At 50.6% G+C, this 19,535-nt stretch overlaps 1 protein-coding gene across 1 annotated transcript in view; it reads left to right on the forward strand.

Annotated features, from left to right (window-relative positions):
- Window positions 1–17,930, forward strand: part of C2H1orf94 (chromosome 2 C1orf94 homolog) — a 35,938-nt gene extending 18,008 nt beyond the window's left edge. The window contains exons 3-7 of the mRNA XM_067711925.1: window positions 2,663–2,923; window positions 3,983–4,158; window positions 8,620–8,697; window positions 12,333–12,529; window positions 17,855–17,930. Coding sequence (XP_067568026.1) covers window positions 2,663–2,923; window positions 3,983–4,158; window positions 8,620–8,697; window positions 12,333–12,529; window positions 17,855–17,930 — 788 coding nt within the window. The remainder of the gene's footprint in view (window positions 1–2,662; window positions 2,924–3,982; window positions 4,159–8,619; window positions 8,698–12,332; window positions 12,530–17,854) is intronic.
- The last annotated feature ends 1,605 nt before the right edge of the window (window positions 17,931–19,535 follow it).

Consider the following 19,535-nt stretch of genomic DNA (forward strand, 5'->3'; position numbering starts at 1 on the left):
GCTGGATAGGAGGGAAACTTGATTGGCTTCTCGTGGCTCCTGTTCCAACCATGAGGCTTTGTCCCCTCTCTGTGGGGCAGGAGGGTGAATGTGTAAACTCTGCAGGTGCAGTGCAGACTGCTGGCCCTGGGATTTGTTCCCAGGTACTGCAGGGCTTTAGAAAAGTGCATTCCCACTCCTGAATTGAGGAGTTCACAGCCTCCGCAGGAAATCCAGCCGCCTCCCAAGTTGCCCCCACCCCACTCCCAGGATTCTGCCTTTTGTGCCTGTTCCGATCCGGCCACCCAGACTGGATGGTTCCAGGAAGGCAGACTGATGGCAGGGGCATTCACCTGCTGTCAGCAGTCACTAGGAGAAAACCAAAGGAAAAATTCCCCCCAAGCTGTGAGCATGGACGGGTAATGGAGAGATGCCTGTGTTGGGAGGGCCCAGATCCATCTTCCTAAGAAAACGGGAACACGGTCACCCTAAAGAACGTTCTGTGCTCTGGAGCATTGGAGGAAGGCCAAGGACTCTGAGCTGTGGACAGCATGCTGGACTCTGGGTCTTGGGCAGGCCTCTAGAAGCCTGAGGACTCTGGGGATGATGGGCTGTACATGCGAGAGGATAGAGGCCTACCTGGGGGAGGGGACGTTCCTTCCACCTCCTTCTGCAGGAGAGAGGCGTGGATGTCTCTCTGTTGGATGAGGCTGCTGGGCTGGAGGCCATCCTGTCCCCTCCACCCTCCCACCATTTGTGTGTGTATGTGTGTACAAGTGTGTGGGCAAAGGTGTGCCAAGGGGAGCTTTGCAGGTGTGAGCGTATTTGTTAGAGAAAATGCAGGGTGGGTGCATCTGATGGTGACTGTGTGTATGTGTTTGTGTGTGCCCATTCTCTGTGTGTAGTTGTGTGCACGTGTGAGTGAGCCAAAGGAACGACAGGCAGGAATGTGTGTGGGTCTGTGTGCACAGAAACTGGAAGAGGGAGCTTTGGAGATGAGAGAGGAGCATGTTTCAGGCAGCTGGGTATGTATGTGTGTGATGGCGGGTGTGGGGCCTCTGGGGAGGGGACTGGGGGCTACACTCACAACCAGACAAACTCTTGGAAGAGACTCTAGGGACATGTTTTGATAAAAATGGCATTTTCTCCTAAATTGGCTCAGGCTAGAGCAGCTCTTTCCTTTGCTGGGATGGCACTAGGAGGTCAGGCCCTGTCCTGTCCAGACTCAGCCCCAAGGCCAGTGGGCTAATGGGGCCAAGAGTGGGTGAGATGACATCCACTCCCAACAGGTAGTACTGGGCACAGGTCCTCTGGTCCTGCCGCTATCAGAAAGATCCGAGGTGCCTGCTGTGTGTCCAGCGCCATTTCCCAGCCAAGCTCCATGGAGACCAGGACCTCCTGGCTGGGGAAGGTGTGACGATGTTGAGGACAAGGGCCTCTTCCCTGCTTCAACCAAGCAATGCCTTAAAAAATTTATATATGTATATAAATTATATATGTGCAGTTATATATATACACAAACACACACACACACACATATATATATATATGTATTTTCCCCCATCATACTTAATTTTGTTGGAAGAAAGAGTTCCATTGCTCACAAGGAAATATGGGTGAAAACCACTGCTGTAGAGGATCCCATGATGGTCCAGACAGTGTCCTAGCACTAGGGGGACACCCTGTCTGTTTGGAGAAAGATCTGAGCCTGGCACTGACCACATCCATTGCCTCACTGTGTCTCTCCGATGCTTCTGTGCCTTTGCCCACAGTCACCCACAGCCCCTGGTGTAAGGCCTTGCTGAAGACCCTCTTCCTTCTGGAAGCCCTCTGGTCCTCTCAGACAGAAGCTGTCTTAGCCACCTTCTTCTCCCACGGTGTCCCTCTGTCACCTCATGGTTCCCATCTGCCGTGTCCCAGAGCTATTTCTGGGTCTGTCTTTCTCTTCATCCTTGTTTTGAGCTCCTGCAGGGCCAAGTCTGGCTCTGACTCACCGCAGTGTCCCCAGGACTCAGGTCAGAGGCTGGCGCTGACGAGAGTGCTAAATTGCCATGACGATTTAGCAAGAGGAGAGTCCGTGAGGAGGGACCAGACGTGTGTTCTGTAGGCGTATGTGTCCCCCCACTAAGCCAGGTGCTCCCTGAAGGCAGGAACTGTGCCCAAGTCAGCTTTGTATCTGGGACCTTTGTATTCCAACCTATGGAGGGTTGGAAGGAAGGGAGGGAAAAAAGAGGGAGAAAGGAAAGAAAAACAGTAGAAATGAAGGAAAGGAAGGAAGAAGGGAGGGAGTCAGGGAAGGAGGGAGGAAGGAAGGAAAGAAAGAAAAGGTAAGAAAGGTAACTGGAAGGAAGGAGGTTTGAAAGGAAGGAAGGAAGAAAGGAATTATGGAAGGAAGGAAGAATGGGTAGAGGGCAGGGAGGATGAGTGGGTAGATGGAAGGCAAGAAGATAAGAATGGATGAATGCATGCATGTGTGCATGGGATGGGGAGACCATAATGGGCATTGGTCAGTGAAGCCTTCAGGGATTGAACTTGGGTTGAACTTGGCTGGGAGATAGAGCCCAGAGTGGTTGGGGCCTCAGATGTGCTCTGGAGGACCCATCACTTAGTCCACAAGACAGTGCTCCCCGCATCCAGCACTTGGCCTTCCAGAGTCATTGACTCAGTTTCCCTTCTGCTGTAGAACGGAACCCTGGCGCCAAGGAGCTGACCAAGGGTCAAGAGAGCCTCTTCCTCAGTCAGTGGTCCCAGAGACGGAAGGACACCTGTGGTAAGGAGGGTGGCAGTGACCCCATGGGCTCTATGTCCATGGCCCTGCCAGCCAAGAAGCCTGCCTGGCCGGCCAAGAAGAACCTGCTCTGTGAGTTCCTTGGGGCCACCAAGAACCCAAGCAGGCATCTGAAGCTTCGCAGCAAGGTGGAGGTGGACGGGCTGGAGCTGAAACGTAAGCTGACCCTGCCCAGAGGAAATCTGTAGAGGAAGGGATTTCAGAAACCCTCAGATGTCCCTGGAGTGGCTCTGTCATCAAAGGGCTGTCCCGTCCGTGGGCAAGTTACTGTCTTTCCCTAGTCCCATAAAACGGGGGAAATGACTTCCTGTGTCCCCTACAGGGAATACTATTGCTAGAGAAACGCAGTTGACTTTCAGGGGTCACATGGGCATTATCGGTGGTCAGTTTGAATATAGCCTTGACTCAGCATGTCTTATATCCCCTCAAGTGGCCCAAACCAAAGAACAATCCGTTCTTTGAGATTATTTCTACATTGAGATTATTCATGTGCCGGCTTTCTCTCCCTTGTGCTTCTACAACTGTTTTAGTGTAACTGCCTTTCCCCCCGAAAATGTGCCAATAAGGGGAAACTGGCACCCCAGCTCAGACTGTATAAGCCCGCAGAGCATATTGTACAAGGAAAAAATCCAGGACCCATATCCTAAAACAACTCAATCACATCTCATTCGTTCAGACTAATTTGGGTCCCATCATACTGAATTATGTAATATTTTAAAGTATTTTTTAAAAAATGATTCCAACATACATACAACAACCTGCACCAGGTCTTCACTGTTGCCAAGTACATGTCCTCAAGGGGTCGCTTTAATAATTTGATAAGAAAGACTTCCAATGGCGTAGCAATTGTTTATACCAAACTGGATTTTTCTAAAGCCCTTGAAAGAATGTAGTTTTGTAAGTCGGTGAGATTCAGCCCCAGCAATCTGGTTTGTTGCGTCCTCTTGCTAAACTGCCTCCTTACTAGTGAATGACGGAGAGATGCTCCCTGCCAGGCCATGCTGGGATTTTCACCCCTTCCGAACTGGCAAGGTGTGAACTAACGATGTTTTGCTAGAGTTGGAAATTCATCCAGAAGTTGAAGAACCCTCTGGGAGCTTTTAAAAGACCTAACCCCTGAGAACATTAACCCCTCAGGCAGTCATGGGGCGGAGGGCGTCCTGGCCTCTCTCTTCCTCAATCACAGAAACGCTCTGCCTCTCCTGTGACTTACAGTTAACCCGCCTGTGACGGGGGCCGACAAGAACAACCTCGAGTATGCAGGGAGTGTGTTCACCCCATGCTTTGCCACCACCTTGACCTCAGCGACCCTGAACCAGCCGCTCTGGCTCAACCTGAACTATCCACTTCTGCCCGTGTTCACGAATCCCTCCGCCTTCCCCCAGTACCAGGTGAGTGAGCGGATCCTGGGCCTGGCTCTCCGGTGGCCGTCCATGGAGGAGCCTTGGTTCAGGAAGCCTAATTCACAAAGAGCCATAGACTCATTAGTTAATTTTTTCATCGGGGCCACATCAGACCGACCACCCGGTACACGTGTGCGCACATGCACGTGCATGTGCGTGTATATTTCTCATTTTCCTTTGTCAGAATTTCAGTTCACTCTGTGCCGTGTCTTCCAGAGCTTGGCTAAGTTTGGGCCTGTGAAGTACTTGGGCTCCCAGGAGAGGATGATAGCATAGTCCTTGTTTCCCACCACCTCCTTTATAGTTGGATGACATGTGTCCTAGGTTACTTGGGACAGTCCCAGTTTAGGTCTTTTGTCCCAGCATAATTATTAATTGCACCCCCTTTCACTCTCAAGTGTTCTGGTGCAGATGACAAATTATGTGACCGTTTTATTTCAACTACAACCCAGCAATCTTAGCTTCTACCAGCTACCAGCTAAGATGGCTTGACACACATTCTTGGTCTTGGGCTCATAGCTAAGAGGGGCCAGACACAATGGGATGGAGAAACACTTGCAGGTGGGAAATTTTACTCACAGACTTATTTATTCAGGGAAAGTGTAGTTTCTTTAGTTTGTCTATTTAACTTAATCTCCTTCAAGAGCTGCCACCCACTGGGTAGATAGAAGAAAAAATCAAATAAATGTTCACTCTGGTTTAAACAGTAGTCTAAACCAAGAGCTTAAATAGTCCCTTTAGGTCGGCTTATTTCCTCCAGGAAAGGTGCTCAGTGTCTAAGATTTCTCAGTGTTCTGTCTCCTCTGTGGCTCCTTTCCAGAATGGTGTGCAGGTGTATGAAAGGGCCAGGTTCCTGGGAACCTGCTACCCCAGCCTGGCCTGGCCAAGCCCGGAGAGGGCAGAGAGAAGGAAATCCACCTGAAAATCGACTCATCCTGTCTCTGTGCCCCTGCCCCTCCCCCTCCCCCGATCCTCCGGTCCCACGTGTCACCTCCTCCTTTGCGACAGAGTGGCAAGCCTCACAGCTTAGACATCCTGCGCAGAAGGTGGATCTTCTCTGTCCCACGTAAAGCCCCTCTACGCTGGCCCACCAGGCTCAGCCCCTGATTCTTAAACAGGAACTAAAGTAAAGGAATTTAGCATGGTCTCTCTTTTCTTCTGCAAAGTTTTGTTTTCAAGCCTTTTCTTGTTTGCTAAACAGAGCAAGTGGCCACACTCTCCTCACATCCCACCACTGAGGTGAGATGGCATAAGGAAGCATGATCCATGGGAAAATCCAAGTGCGTCCCTCCCATGTCTATGATACATTGTCCTGGCAGAGGTCTCGAGAGAAATGCCCTGTCCACGTCCTCATTGATTCACCAACTCTTTCACTGATGTTCCTCCACCCTTGCTCACTCACTGTGCAGTCGTTTATCACCTAGTCCCTGATGCACTCATTTGTATTTATTTATTTCCTCATTCATTTAAGTAATTAAAAACAAAAAAACAAAAAACCTTGCTTCACACTGAGTATAGGCCTTGACTCAGGTGAGGTGATTCCAAGATGACTAGGAAGCTCGGCGCCCAGTACAAGTCAGGGACAAATCCAAAGCCAGCATGGTGTGCCCCCCCACCCCTGAGAGAGAAACAACTGCATAATTGTATTTGGTGTAAACCGATTCACTCTCAAATGCACCCACAGGGCTCACCACGTAAAGCTAATTTGCAATGGTCTGTTTTGTACAGAGGGGCTAGTTTCTCTCTGCTACGTGAACTTCTTCTGACTTGACTTTTGGAGTGGGTGAGATTTGGACGTATTTTTCCAGCATGAAGTCCTTTGTCTTTAGAGATGCTGATGTGTGCATCACAGGGCTGACTCTGAGCTTCCTGGGCCTCTGGGCAGAAGGGCCCTGGCTGGTAGGGCCCCTGGGTCCTATGCAGCAGTTTAGACACTGAACAGGCCCAGGTGAAGTTGGCTGTACACATGGACACTCCCAGGTGGTCACAAGGGACAGGGTAATTTACCTTCTCCCGGGTCCTCATGGTCTCATAATGCCATCAGGCTTCAAGTCGGCTGATCAAGAGGCCTGATATGATAAAAAGAAAGCAGGTTTTAGAATCGTCAGACTTGGGTTTGAGGGAATTGCGTTGCTTCCAAGCTGTGTGGTCTCGGGCAAGTTAGTCAAATGCTCTGAGCCCTCGTCTCCTCACCTGTGAAGTGGCCTCGTAATAATTACAGCAGCAGCAGCAAACGCTTGAGTCAGTTGTCAGGTTAATGGAGTCCATGCATGGGGAAGGGCTTTGTAAAATCTCAAGTACGATATAGATATTGGTTATGATCACTTTTCAGCCCTGATCTTCCTAGGAAACAGTGTCAGGGAGCTCAGCAGACCTTGAGAAGGCACAGAGGAGAAATGGGGAACAGTCTATCCTAGCCTCTTTTCCTGCTCGGTGTGAAGAATAAAAATGAGGTCCCAAATCCAATTTACTCAGAGCTCCACTGTGGACGGACGCAGAGCCGTGGAAGACTCAGTCCCCAGCACACGGGAGCTCCGGGGGCTCCTGGGCTGCTTGACACAAAGGAACTCTGCTCCCAATTAGGGAGGGAGGGCACGTAGGAAGAGGCCGTGGCCTCAAGCAAAGAGGAATGAATGTGTGTTTACCCTTGCTTGTGATTTCACAGAATTGCAATTTGAACAACTAGAAATCTCCTTCAGGTCATACAGTGTGCCTCACACTGATGAATATACCATCATCTCCTGAAAATCCGCCCCAGGACAGAGCAGGGACAGGCGGGGCATGGATCCTAGGGGTAGCCCCACCTAGGCAGGCGTGAGGAGGACGGCGCCCTGGGGGAGTTGGCTGTGGAAAGCAGAGCTGAGCGCTGATGGGGAGGGAGTGAAGCAGAGGAGGGACACTTAGAACGCGGCCTTGGAGCCCACTGGGGGCTGGGAACAGGCAGGGCGGCTCCATCCGGCTGACACCTCTGTCCCAGTTCAGGCCACGCCTGGGGTCACAGGTTGGTCGTGGTGGTGAGTGGGGCTGCCTTGGCAGCAGGGCTTGGAGAAAAGGCGAACAGGTGCACTGGTTTCAGGTGAAGGGGTTGGTGGATGTGGGAAAGGCCCGGCCACAGTCAAGTGCAGGTGCACAGGAGGAGAGAGCAAGGAGGGCCCTGAAAGGATGTGCTCTCTCGGGGACGTGGGGGATGGGCACTGAGAGAGCTGGGGGGCTTCCCCAGGACCCCACATCAGGGATTCGGAGCCTTTTAGGAGGAGCCCATGGGCTCCGAGGAAGTCGTCAAGGGCAGCATCAGCCATCAGCACTTAGACGATTGGCACAAGCCGAGCCCAGGGTGGAGGCAGCATCTTGGAGCATGGAATCTTCTGGAAAGACATGCAGTCTGAGGGGGTGTTGGGGTTTTGAACTGCATCTTAGGGGGTTCTTAGGGGGTAACTCTGGATTGGCAGATAGAAGCAGCCTGGGACTGGAGGGGTCATGGGCTGACCCCATCCATAGTGGCAGTTCTGCTGTGTGTGTGTGTGTGTGTGTGTGTGTGTGTGTGTGTGTGTGTGTGTACACATGGACACTTAAGGCCACCCCAGACAGAGTTGTGAATAAAGTTTCTACTTCCCGTCAGGCTGAGCTGCCAGGCAGCCTCTTCAAGTGGTGGGAGTAGCAGGGGCAGGGGGTGACAGTGAGAGATGGTGGCAGAATCCTTACTACGTGCTGCACTGTTCTAAGCCCTTTAGATGGAGTAACTCATCTATCTTCACGTCAGTCTTCATCATCAGGTACAGACACAGGTGTACGTGTGGGCAGATAGAGGCACAGCAGCAGACCAAAACTAATACACCTAGGTTCATAGTGGCACATTTGTACACAGAAACACACAGCTGCAGACACAAATGGAAGCACACGTGCAGATGTGCTTAAATAAGCATGGAGGCAAGCTAGCACACACGTGCACACAGACGTACACGGGTACTTCATGTCTTGGGGCAGGAATGGGGTTTGGGGAAAGGCACTTAGGAAAGGGGTGTAGACAGCAGCAAAGATAATCTGGCCACCTTCACAGGCTCTGCAGGCTTGAACAGCCATAATTTTAGAGACAAGGGAAAAGGGGCTCCAAGAGGTGAAGTGACTTGCCCAAGGTCACACAGACACTAAGGGGCAGATCTGGAATTCAAGAGGCAGGCGGGTTCCTAAAGCTCTTGCCTTAAATATTGACCAAAAAGGCTGTGAATCCTGCTAACCAGGGGCTTCCTGTGTGCTGTGAGGCGTGCTGCTGGCTCGACCTGACTCCAGCTGGACTAGGCAGCTGGTGGGTCTGGCCAGTAGTGTGTTGGGACGGACTTGAACGTGTCTGGAGGTCCAGGCAAGGGGGCTGGAAGCTGAGTTGAGTGGCTGCTCTTCTCTGGCTGGGAGCCCACTGCCCCACAGCACTGAGCCTACCCCTTCTCTCCCCAGGGCCTGTACCCACAGCAGGCAGCCAGGATGCCCTACCAGCAGACCCTGCAACCCCAGCTGGGGTGTTACTCCCGACAGGTGAGTAGCTGACCTCCTCACCTCTGTCTCAGCTCCGCAAAGGCCTTCAGGTCAGAAGGATGTCTGTTCCCTTGTCTTTGTCTAACTGGTCACCAGCCACACTTTCCGGCCCATGCTTGACCCCAGAGTACAGACAGAAACACCAGCATGCATGTGGACACAAACCAGTGTCCCCAGGTGATAATACCAGCTGGCACTTACAGAGCCCTTACTGTGTGCCTGGCCCTTCTCTAAGGGCCTTACCCGCATTAATTTAACCTTCAGAACTACACTATAATCTACCTTATAGATTAGAGATGAGGAAACTGAGAGAGATTAAATAATTTGTCCAAAGTTATAAAGTTAACACATAAGTTAGCTTTTACTGTGGCAACAAATGGCCTCAATGTCTCCGAGGCTTCAGCAATAAAATATTTATTTTTTTACCCACGGGTCCGCAGGCTGGCTGAGCAGTACTGGGATTGGGTTCAGGCCTGTTTCACGTGTCCCCCTTTTGGGCCTGTGCTGAAGATACACTCACTTTTGCTCCTGCCATGCTGGATGGCGGAAGGGCTGAGAAGAAACACACAATGTCTCTGAGGGGCTCAGCTCAGAGCTGGGACATGGTAATGTACACCTGCCTTCCACGGGCCAAAGCAAATCACATGGCCTGCCCAGCATCAGTGGGGCTGGGAGTCATATCCCTTCCATGTCAGTTTGTCAGTTAAAATACCAGACACCTAGCTAAATTTAAATTTCAGATAAATGGTGAATAATGTTTCAGCAGAGCTATGTCCCAAATACTACATGGACCATACTTATACTAAAAAAAAGAAAAACTTGCTGTTTTTCTGAAATTCAAATTTAACTGGGTGTTATATATTTTTGTTAGCTGAATCTGCACCCTCTACTCCCATGGATAGATCGGGGGTCAATATCTACTTGACAGTGACACAATGGCAGATTGGGGGTTGACCTTGAGCCGCCTGGCTTCAGGGTCCATGTTCCCAATAACTGTGCCTTACTGCCTCTTGTATACAGACACACAAAAATACGGTATCAAAATAAAGCAGCAGAGACAAAAATACTGACACAAATAAAGATGCAGTTATAGACATGCGTGCCAAGCTGCATGCGTGTGGGCCCACGCACACACACACAAAACACAAAACAACACTTCCAGAGGTTTTGAGGATCTAGGGGCAGGGATGGGGGTGTGAGGAAAGGAGCTGAGGACCGGCTACATTCTCAGGCTGGCCTTGCAACCCCACAATCAGGTGGACAGATCAAACCCACACTCAAACCCACGGACTCCTCCACCTCTCCTCCCTCCCCGGGGAGCCCTACCCTTTCTCTGCAAACTGCATCTCTGACCTCTGAAGGATGTTAGAATGTTCCAGAAGGTAGAGAAGGGCCCATAAGTGTAGGTTACTTTCTTACGTGGGCCAGGACTGCTCTTTCAGCTGTAGGAGTTTTTGCGTCCTGCGATGAAGTTGAGATGAGGCAGTCAGGCTCACAGAATCTCAGTCTCATCCCCTCCACCCCACGAGCAGTGATTCCATCCACCTAGCTCCAAAGTGAATGCTTTTAGACAAAGTTATGTAAATGCATATATTTGAAACAGTAATATAAAAACCTGGTACACAATTTTTAAAATCTTAGAGGCAATCACTGTGATCGGTTTCTTAGGTATCCTTCCAGTGATATCTATTTATACAAGCATTTTTATACAGATGTGGCACTGTGGGCACACTGCTCTATCATTGCTTTTGTCAGCAAAGAGGATTTCTTGGAGATGGTTCCAGAGCCCTATACCCAGCTCTGTTTTATGTGTTTTATCAGTGACATGTAGTTAGGATACAGTTTTGCATAAAGCTTGCATAAGCTCTAGGACCCGTATCTTCTCTTTCATGTCAGTTTCCTCCCAGGTCCAGGACTGTCCCCTCACTGTGAAAACCAGGGTTTTTTTTTTTTTTTCTGCCACGCTGACCCTCTGGTGTCTGTCTTGGGAGGTGCCTTCCTGGGGTCTCTCTGTGAGCCCTTGGCACTTTCTGACCTTCAGCTCACCCTCTTGGGGATTTGGTGCCCATGTCCAGTGTCACCAGATCCTACCTGTCCACTGGGGGAAAGATGGGGAGGGCCAGGAGGGAGGGGCTCAGGCTTCCAGAGGGAGCAGGCATAGCGGTGCAGTCCAGGGCCGTGGGCCCTGGGCTTGCCACACTGGGGATTCCAACAAAACTCAGACGCTTGGAACACTTACTGAGCAAGTTGCTTAACTTCTCTGAACCTGTTTCCTCATCTCTAGAATGGGGATCCTAATGGTCCTACCTCACAGGGCTGTTTGGACTTTAAATGAGAGAATCCACACGAAGGGCCTGGCACACCCTTGTTATCACTTAATAAGCGCTAACCTTTGTCATCTTTTTAAATTAGATAAGGGTGTGCAGGGTGAGAAAGGGCAGTCAGTACGCCCAACCCCTGAGCAGCTTGGACTACAGACTTGCTATTAAAGTGGAAATCCAGAAATTTCCCGAGTTTTGACCAAAACACACAGGAGGATGGATGTCAGCTCCACACAAGACATTTGGAGCTGTCAGTAGTGGAATACAGTGCTCGTGATGTAATGAGCTCCCTGTCATTTTAGATATTCAAGCTGACACTTAGCAGTCTCTTCTTTCCTCCCTCCTCCTCTCTCTCCCTCTTTCTTGCACTTATCCATTTAACATATGTTCATCGAGCAGCTACTGTGTGACAGGCACCGTCTCAGGGCCAAGGATAAATCAGTAAATAAGACAGGTGGGCTTCCTGCCTCATCAGGGGAAACATAGTATGAGCCCTGCTTCTTGGTGGGGGTCTGATCCAGGTGGTCTCAAACCCAACGAGTTCCTACTTTTCTTAGGGTTTGAGCTCAATCGCAGTGCCCCGATTTGGCCTTTCTCCTCACTCACACCGCCCAGTACCATGACCACCAGCCACGTTTGGCTATTTACATTGAAATCAAAACGAAGTAAAATTTGAAATTCAGTCCCACTAGCCGCGTTTCAAGCGCTCAATAGCACACTTGTGTCTGGTGGCTACCATATTGGGTGGTACAGACCCAGAAGATCTCCATCACCCGTCACAGGAATTTCCACTGGGCAGAGCTGTCTTGGACTTGGGGTCTGTTGAGGTCCTGAGCTAGAAGCCAGGGATGTATACATCCCAACAGCCTTTACTGAGATGGTACAAGACTTAAAAATGAACCAGGGGCTTTTGAGATGGTTATTGGCTGAGGGTAAGGCAGGGGCCAGAGAAGAGAATGGAAATAACGGAAATAATATTCCTTTGCTATTTATTATGTGCCAGTCTCTCTACTTATTTCAGCTGACTCAGTCCCCATACAATGGAGATAGCATTTGCCCATTTTATGGATAAGGAAACTGAGACACAGGTAAATTAAATAACTTACCAGTCTCACATATAGAAGCTGAGCCCTGTGCTTCTTCCCCGTCCAACACATTGCCTTCTATGCACCCCACAGTGACTGAGGGGCACAGGGGCTGAGGGGTGGGGCCTCGGGTTAGGGTCAGGGCTGGGGGACTGTGATGTTTAGTGGCAGCGGGCTCTGCTGGACCTCTGTCCTCTCCTCCAGCCCCTGTCTCCTCTCTGCCATGCAGGTGATGCCATACAACAACCCACAGCAGACGGGACAGCAGAGTTTCCACTCTTCCTACAACCCCCTGCTGAGCTACATCCCCTTCGTCCAGTCCAGCTATCCGTACCCTCAGAGGACACCTCAGAAGCTGGCCAGAAATCCCCGAGACGCTTCCCCCATGGCAGGAGATGGACTGCAGTACCCCTTCCCCGCGTATGGGTGAGTCCTCAGCCCACGCTGGAAATTCACCTCGTATCCCGAAAGCTGCTGGAGAGGAGAGGTGGGCGCGCTGGGCCTCACTGCTGCTCTCTTGGTACATATATTCCTTGGCTGTGGGGAGGGCAGACCCTGTGCCTTGCGGGTCCTGGGTGGAGCTGATGTGGAGGTGAGCCTGATCTGGGCCTGGGGGAGGGCCCTTTAGCAGGCCCAGTCGGGGCTGGGGTCCTCAGCTTGGTGCGGAAATACAGATGCATGGCCAGTAGGGGATGAGCGCACCACCCATAGCAGGTGACAGGTAGTGGAGCGGGACGCATACGCCTTTCCCCACCTGCCTGGTTTCCAGCAGGCCACGGCCAGGTAATCTTACAGCTCTTTCCCCCACTTACTGCCTCCTGAGCTCCTTGCCAGGCTAATCCCTCCAACAGCCCAGTGAGTTCGCAACCGGCCCTGCTGAAGGGCCTCTCACTGCGTATCAGGCTGCTTACACTTTTCCCCCAAAATACCCCAAACAGCAGAGGAGAGGAGCTTAGCAGCCAACAGCCAACACAGACTCAACGTTTTAGCTGACAGTTCCATACAAACTTTTCATGCCTGTCAGTAAGGAATTGGTGTTTGTTGTTTTAATGTAACAACGCGCAGCTGCTCATTCCCACCCACCAAACCTTCACTGCTGATGCTCTGCAAGGCGGGTGGTGCCGGGTCAGCCCTGAGAATCCAGGTGTCCCAGGCACATCCCGGGGAACGTGTGCTCCAGCTTGAGAACCTCCCTTTACAGGATTAGGACCAAACTCCCCAACCTGACATAGATTCCCTTCCTCCCCATCACAGCCCCCTCACTGTAGTGTCAGCCGGGTGTCCTGGACTCGGACCCTTTCAATCAGTGTTTCCCATGAATGTCCTGATAGAGGGATAAATGCTGGAAAGAGGTTTCCATAGTCAGATCTGTTTGGGAAAAGAAAGGTAGAAACAAAGATAAACAGATTTCTTAACTGTTGGAATTTGCAGATTATTTCATTTACTAGGGTTCATGGAGAACATTCAAGAAGCTGGTCGATAGTGTCATTTGAATATAAAACCCATGACCCCTTATTTCTTTTTTTCTCTTTTTCTTTCCCTTCCTCCCTCCCTCCCTCCCTTCTTTCCTTCCTTCCTTCCCTCCCTCCCTCCCTTTCTTCTTTCCTTCCTTCCTTCCCTCCCTCCCTCCCTCCCTCCCTCCTTCCTCTCCTTTTTCCCCTTTTCTTGTAGAGCATATCATGGTGTGTTCCGCCAATGCAGCCTGGAAAGCGCTGCGTCAGTTCACATAGTTATGGTGAATTTAGCCTGTGGGGCACTGTCCATGAATAGGACATGGTTCATCCCTTCAGAGATGAGAGTGGATGAGAGGGGACACAATGATGTTAATGCCGTGACAAAGTGAAGGCCATCCAAGTGTCCCGAGGACAGAGGGAGGATCCCTGCTGGGTGCACATGAGAGCTGCAGGATGGGGAGGGTCCAGTGAGCAGCGACTGGGGGAATTAGGCCCTCAGGTGGGAAGGTGTGTGGTGGGCTTGAGGCCTGCAGAATAAGGGCATCTGGTTGAGGTATTAGATTTATCCCTGAACAAGGTGGAAAATAGGAAAAGGGAGGCTGGACTTGGATTATTAAAGGCTCTGATTGGTAGGCCTGGGGATTCAATGCGGATTTGTGAACGTTGCAGTGAATTGATGGGCCAGAGGGGAGAGAAACAGGAGGGAAGAGAGGGCGTAGTCTGGAGGTGACTGCAGGGTCTGTAAGAGAGGTTCTCACCTCCCCGGAGGTGAGAGTAGATGAGACTGCAGAGGGAAGACAGCCTACCTGCAGGCCAGCAGACGTGCCCCTTGCACGCTGTGACTCTGGGCTCCAGGGAAGAGAGAGTTACTGCAGAAGCCAGAGCCTGCTGTCCTTGGGAGGCAGTGTGGTCCCAAGTTCTCACCACTCAGCGGTCAGGGAAGCACTGATTGGGAACAGTGAGAGCCGAGGGTTGGGACCTGGTCTCTGGCTGTCTTCAGAGGGGCAGGAGAGGAAAAGGAGTGAGCAGGAGACTGAGGAAGGAGCAGCCTTAGAAGTGGGAGAGAGCCTGCAGCCAGCTGGGGACACCGTGGGCGAAGGAGGAGAGTGACGGGGAGTAGCGGCAGTCAGCGCAGTGGAATGGTGGCCTGAGAGGGTGGAAAGACCGGGTAAGTGAGGTCGGAAAAACGAGGCGAGGAGTGCAGGTCCGTGTCCCCCAAAGGGATGATTCGTTCATTCAAAAAACGTTTGTTGCATCTTCTGTGTGCCCGGCACTGCTCTCGGCACTGGTTACTGGAGTGAACAAGACAAAGTGTTTACTTCTGTCATTCCAGGAGGAGAACTAGACAATACGGAAGTAAAGAAGCATCATACGTGTCAGGTGCAAGGGATAAGCGGGGAGGGAGTAAGGGACCTCTCTGCAGCCGAGATCTGAATAAAACGAGAGGATGAGCCGTGTGTATATATGGGTGATGAGCACTCTGGGCAGAAAGAATAGGAAGTGCAGTGGCCCCGAGGTGGGAAATGTAGCTGGGGCACGATGAGTGGAGGAGAGAGAGTGGGCAGAATTGAAATCGGAGAGGTGGCAGGGCCTGAGGCGAGGGAAGGAAGAGCGGCGGGAGGCCATGAATGTCCTAATGCTCTGTGTAAGGAAGATGGTGTTGATGGACATACGAAGAGTGGGCTGGCTGGTGAGAGCTGATGGAGGGGACCAGGATGGGAGCCTTTTTAGCCAGCCAAGCAAGAGGTGCTGGTGGCGTAGACTAGGGCAGTGACCATGGGGAGGAGGTAAGAGAAAAGATGTGGGGCATTTATTTGCTTGGTAGAATTGATGGGAATTGACGAGGGCTGGACGTGGAATGAGGAAAAGAGGGGAGTCAAGCGTGATTCCTAGGTTTTGGACTTGAGTGTCCAGATGATTGGCAGTGCCAAAAGTCTAGGGTCCAGATGATGATAACAAGGCTTTGTTGATCAGGAGTTTGGTTTTGCATATGTGAAATTTGAGACGCCCGTCAGACACTTGCGTGGAGCAGTTGTTAGGCAGGTGGATGTCTGAGTCTGGGCTCAGGGGAGAAGTGGTGGCTGATAATATAAATTTGGGAGTCATTAGCATATAAATGCTATTTAAAGGCGTGGGATGGGATGAGATCGCCCGGGAGCACATGTACATAGATCTCCAACATGGGTCTCCAACATGTAGAGGGGTTGGGGAGATGGGGAGGCACCAGCAAAGGATCTAAAGGGTGGGAGGAAACGCAGGAGAGTGTGGAGTCAGGGGGCCAGGAGAAGAGAGGGAGGATGACAGTATGGCAAGAAAACCTGGGCACCGCAGGATGGAAGGTAGGCAGCACTGGGCACAGGGGTGGAGTTGAGGTTTACCAGCTGTGCTGGATGGAACGAGGTCCAGGAGAGGCTGCCTGGGTCAGGGAGGGGTACAAGGGCGTAGGTGGAGAGTTTAGTCTGGGAGACCAGGGGCCTCAGTGCTTCCTCTGGGTCAGGAACCAAGAGACTAAACTGTATGAGGTGGGAGAGGAAGGAGTCGGTGGCCTCCGTGTTCTCAGGAAAGGAGGAGGGGCCCCTTCCTGCCCTCTGCCAAGTCCATTTGCATATCCATCAGGGCAGGATAACAATACCATGTACCTTCCAAAGAACAATACGTCCGAGAGTTAAAAAGAACACAAATGATAATTACACTGGAATTATTCCTGGACATGTAGAAACTGTCCCAGGCAAACCAGGACCGTTCACCATGCTCGTGAGGCAGGTTAAGCCCCTCTTCTTCCTCCAGGAAGCCTTCCTGGATAACTATAGTCCACATGGATTACCTCTCTTCCTGGCCCTCTAGTTTACATCCTGTCTAGACCATGCCCTTGGCAGTTGATCTGATCAGAATTTCTCCTCATGAAGGGCTCAGATGTGTGGGGTGTGGCAATCAGATACAAGGTGTGTCATGAGTAATTTGTTACCGGTAATTATTAAATACCCGAGTATGGGTTACAGCCTTTATTTTATAAATCAGAGTAGAATTCAGAGTGTCCTTATGATAACATCACTTTTAATCGTTTCTTTTCCAATATGATTTTTGAAAAAGAGAAAAAGAGGTGGGGTTACCACAGACATTAATTGCTTATCGGGCACCTACCTGGTGCCAGGTCCTGGCCTGAGTGCTGAGTGTCAAACGGTGAACAGTCCAGACAGTGTCCCTGCTGTCATGAAATTTATTTTTGTGAGAAGGGACTCAAACAACCCAAAGCCTCGCTTGTCCCTGGCTGCTCACAGCGAGCAACAGATACACATACCAGCTGAGGCATTACAAATTAATGCACTGGTTTGTTCCCATCGCTTCTTCCCCTCCCCCCCTGTTTTTGTTTCATCAATTCATGGGAGGGCGCCACGAATGTGAGCATCTTCTGTAATATGCTTCCGCCCAGGTGAAAAGTGACTGAGAATCCCTGGATTAGACTATATCTAGCTATCTGCTCTGCCGCAATTTGTCTTGAGCTCTGTTCCATTCATTCAGAGTATCCTAGCAGATGGGGAAAGAAATTGCAGTAGGATCCCAAGTGTGAGTAAATGATTCCATCTGGAGAGGTTGGGGAAGGCTTCACAGAGGAGATGGCTTTTGAACTCTCTTGAAGTATGAATTAGCAGTGTGCCAGGGAGGAAAAGCAGATGGGTGTGTTTTCCTGCTCTCGGAGGGTGAGGCCCAAGTCTTCTCGGCACTTCCTTCCCTGAGGGTCTAGCAGAGTCCCAGGCAGTCAGGGATGCCTCAGTGCTTACTTGCCAGATTGGTGTGAAATGCAGGGTCTGATCTAGCTTGGTGCTGAGAAGGGGATCAGGAGCCCTGGGATTGTCCGGACTCTGAGATCTCACCCTAGGACGTGGCCGTGAGTTCTCTGATGTTGTGGAATTTCCTGAGGGACACACAGGGTCCTCTAAGGCAGGTAGAGGGGCTACAGGCCCACAGGGAAGGTGCTTAGGTCCAGACAGGCTCCTTAGTCTTTGGTCTTGGATATGGAGAGAGCATAGGCTGGGTGGAAATAGCCCCTACAGGCTGCCAGGGCCTTCCTGACCTAAGGAAGTGGCAGAAGAAACTCTTTATTGTCCTCCAATTGTATCATTTCAATATTTTATTTTCCCGGAGCCAAAACTTTTTACATTATTGCTAAAGCTTTCAGCTTCCAAGCCTGTCATGATCTTCCCAGTCTTTGACAGCCCCAAAATTAATATACTACTTTCCCTAATATCTCTGCCGACATCAGGAGTTCTATCACAACGTCATTTTCTTTCTCCTCCAGGTTCGGCTCGACATCCGGTGGGCCCCTGATGAACAGCCCCTATTTTCCCTCTAGTGGGAATGGCATACATTTTTAGATCGCCTTCTCGTCTCCCTCCTCCTACCTTAGCCCTTGGAGCAGGGCTAAGGGCTCTGGAATTCTGGATTCTGCAGCAGCTTGGTATGAAGTTTGGAAAGCCAAGGTTCCGACCAGGTCACAGACAGAAAACAGCAAGGCCAGGCGCATCCATGGACCAACACTCACACACACACACACACACACACACACACACACACACACACACACACAGCTAGCCTTCACACACAGCACAGACTGCACACACACCCCTCGGATTCATACTCACTTGCTCGTCCACATATGCATCTGTATTTAGCTAGCATGAGTGATTTTTGTTTTTGCTGTTGTTGGTAAAATAGACGTAAGACACTTAATTTAGAAAGTTTGTATTTTCTGATAAAAGTATGAGCTGCTTGAAATGAAGTGTGCCTGTTACTTTCTGTAATGTTCTGCGTGATCGTCACTGCTCCTTTTTCCTCCATGAGGCTCAAAGTTTACTGAGGACATGAAGAGACACCACGGGCTACAGTCCTCCAAGTGCTGCTCTGTAAATAAGGGATCCCAGGGGTTATACACTTGAGGGCTGATCTCTTCTATTCTGTGACCCACTCACTTCTCAATAGCCCAGTTTATGCATCTCTGGAATTGATGTAAAGGAAGTGCATCCTGCTCTGCCCTATCCAGGTGGCGGTTACAGAAAAAGTCTCTTTTGGACATGAGACGGGAAGAAGTGGCCTGAAAATCAATTCTAAAAATAATCCTGAATGTGATAGACTATAGCCAGTCATTGTAGATCAATGCCAAGCTAGAGGTCAATCTCAGAACTGCCCCCAATGGCTCTGTCCCTGGATCATTCTCAATCAGCTTTTATCAGTGACTTTAATGAGGACATTGAGAGCATCTTGATCACATTAATGGAGGACACAAATCTGGGAAGAGGAGATGGCCTGAGTCAGTGATACACATATACCGTAATTCTCCTACACCCATGGAAGGCATAATTAAGCAGCTGATCCCCTGAGCCTGGACAAAGTCACAGAATCATTCTCCCTATGGTGGTCCCGGCAGCCATCACTGATCAGGGACAGTCTATGAAATGAAACTCACGTGCAATCCTCTGGCAAACAATCATAAGATGAAATTAAACAGAGGTTTAATGTAAGGACCTCCTCTTGGGTCTAAAAAATGAGCCATGCACATACAGATGGACCAACATTGTCAGTTTTAAGTTGCTGTATTACCAGTCCTGTTACTCACATGGAAGCTCGGGCCCACCCTGGCTGAGGCCAGTGAGGGCTAGGTCTGGGGAACGTTAGCAGCCCCGTCCTGATTGCAGTGAGAGGCTAGGGCTCTGTACGTCACCAGTGTCTTGGGACGAGCTCAAGTCCAGGGTTCACAAGAGCATTTCTCTTGCCTTCACAGTGTGACACAATTGGCCTTTCTTCCTGGGTCCCTGGAAACCAATTTCTCTCCCAAGTTCTCTTAGGACTTATGCCTTCTCCTTTCTCCATCGTCTAAGATTTCCCCCTGAGTTCTTCAGCCCCTTCCCCCAAGGCTCACCCCACTTCTAGCACATCGTGTTTCTTGTTGATATCCTTGGTTAACAGTCTAGACTCTCCACTGA

Source organism: Pseudorca crassidens, chromosome 2 (genome assembly GCF_039906515.1).
Source record: "Pseudorca crassidens isolate mPseCra1 chromosome 2, mPseCra1.hap1, whole genome shotgun sequence".
Taxonomy (NCBI): Eukaryota; Metazoa; Chordata; class Mammalia; order Artiodactyla; family Delphinidae; genus Pseudorca; species Pseudorca crassidens.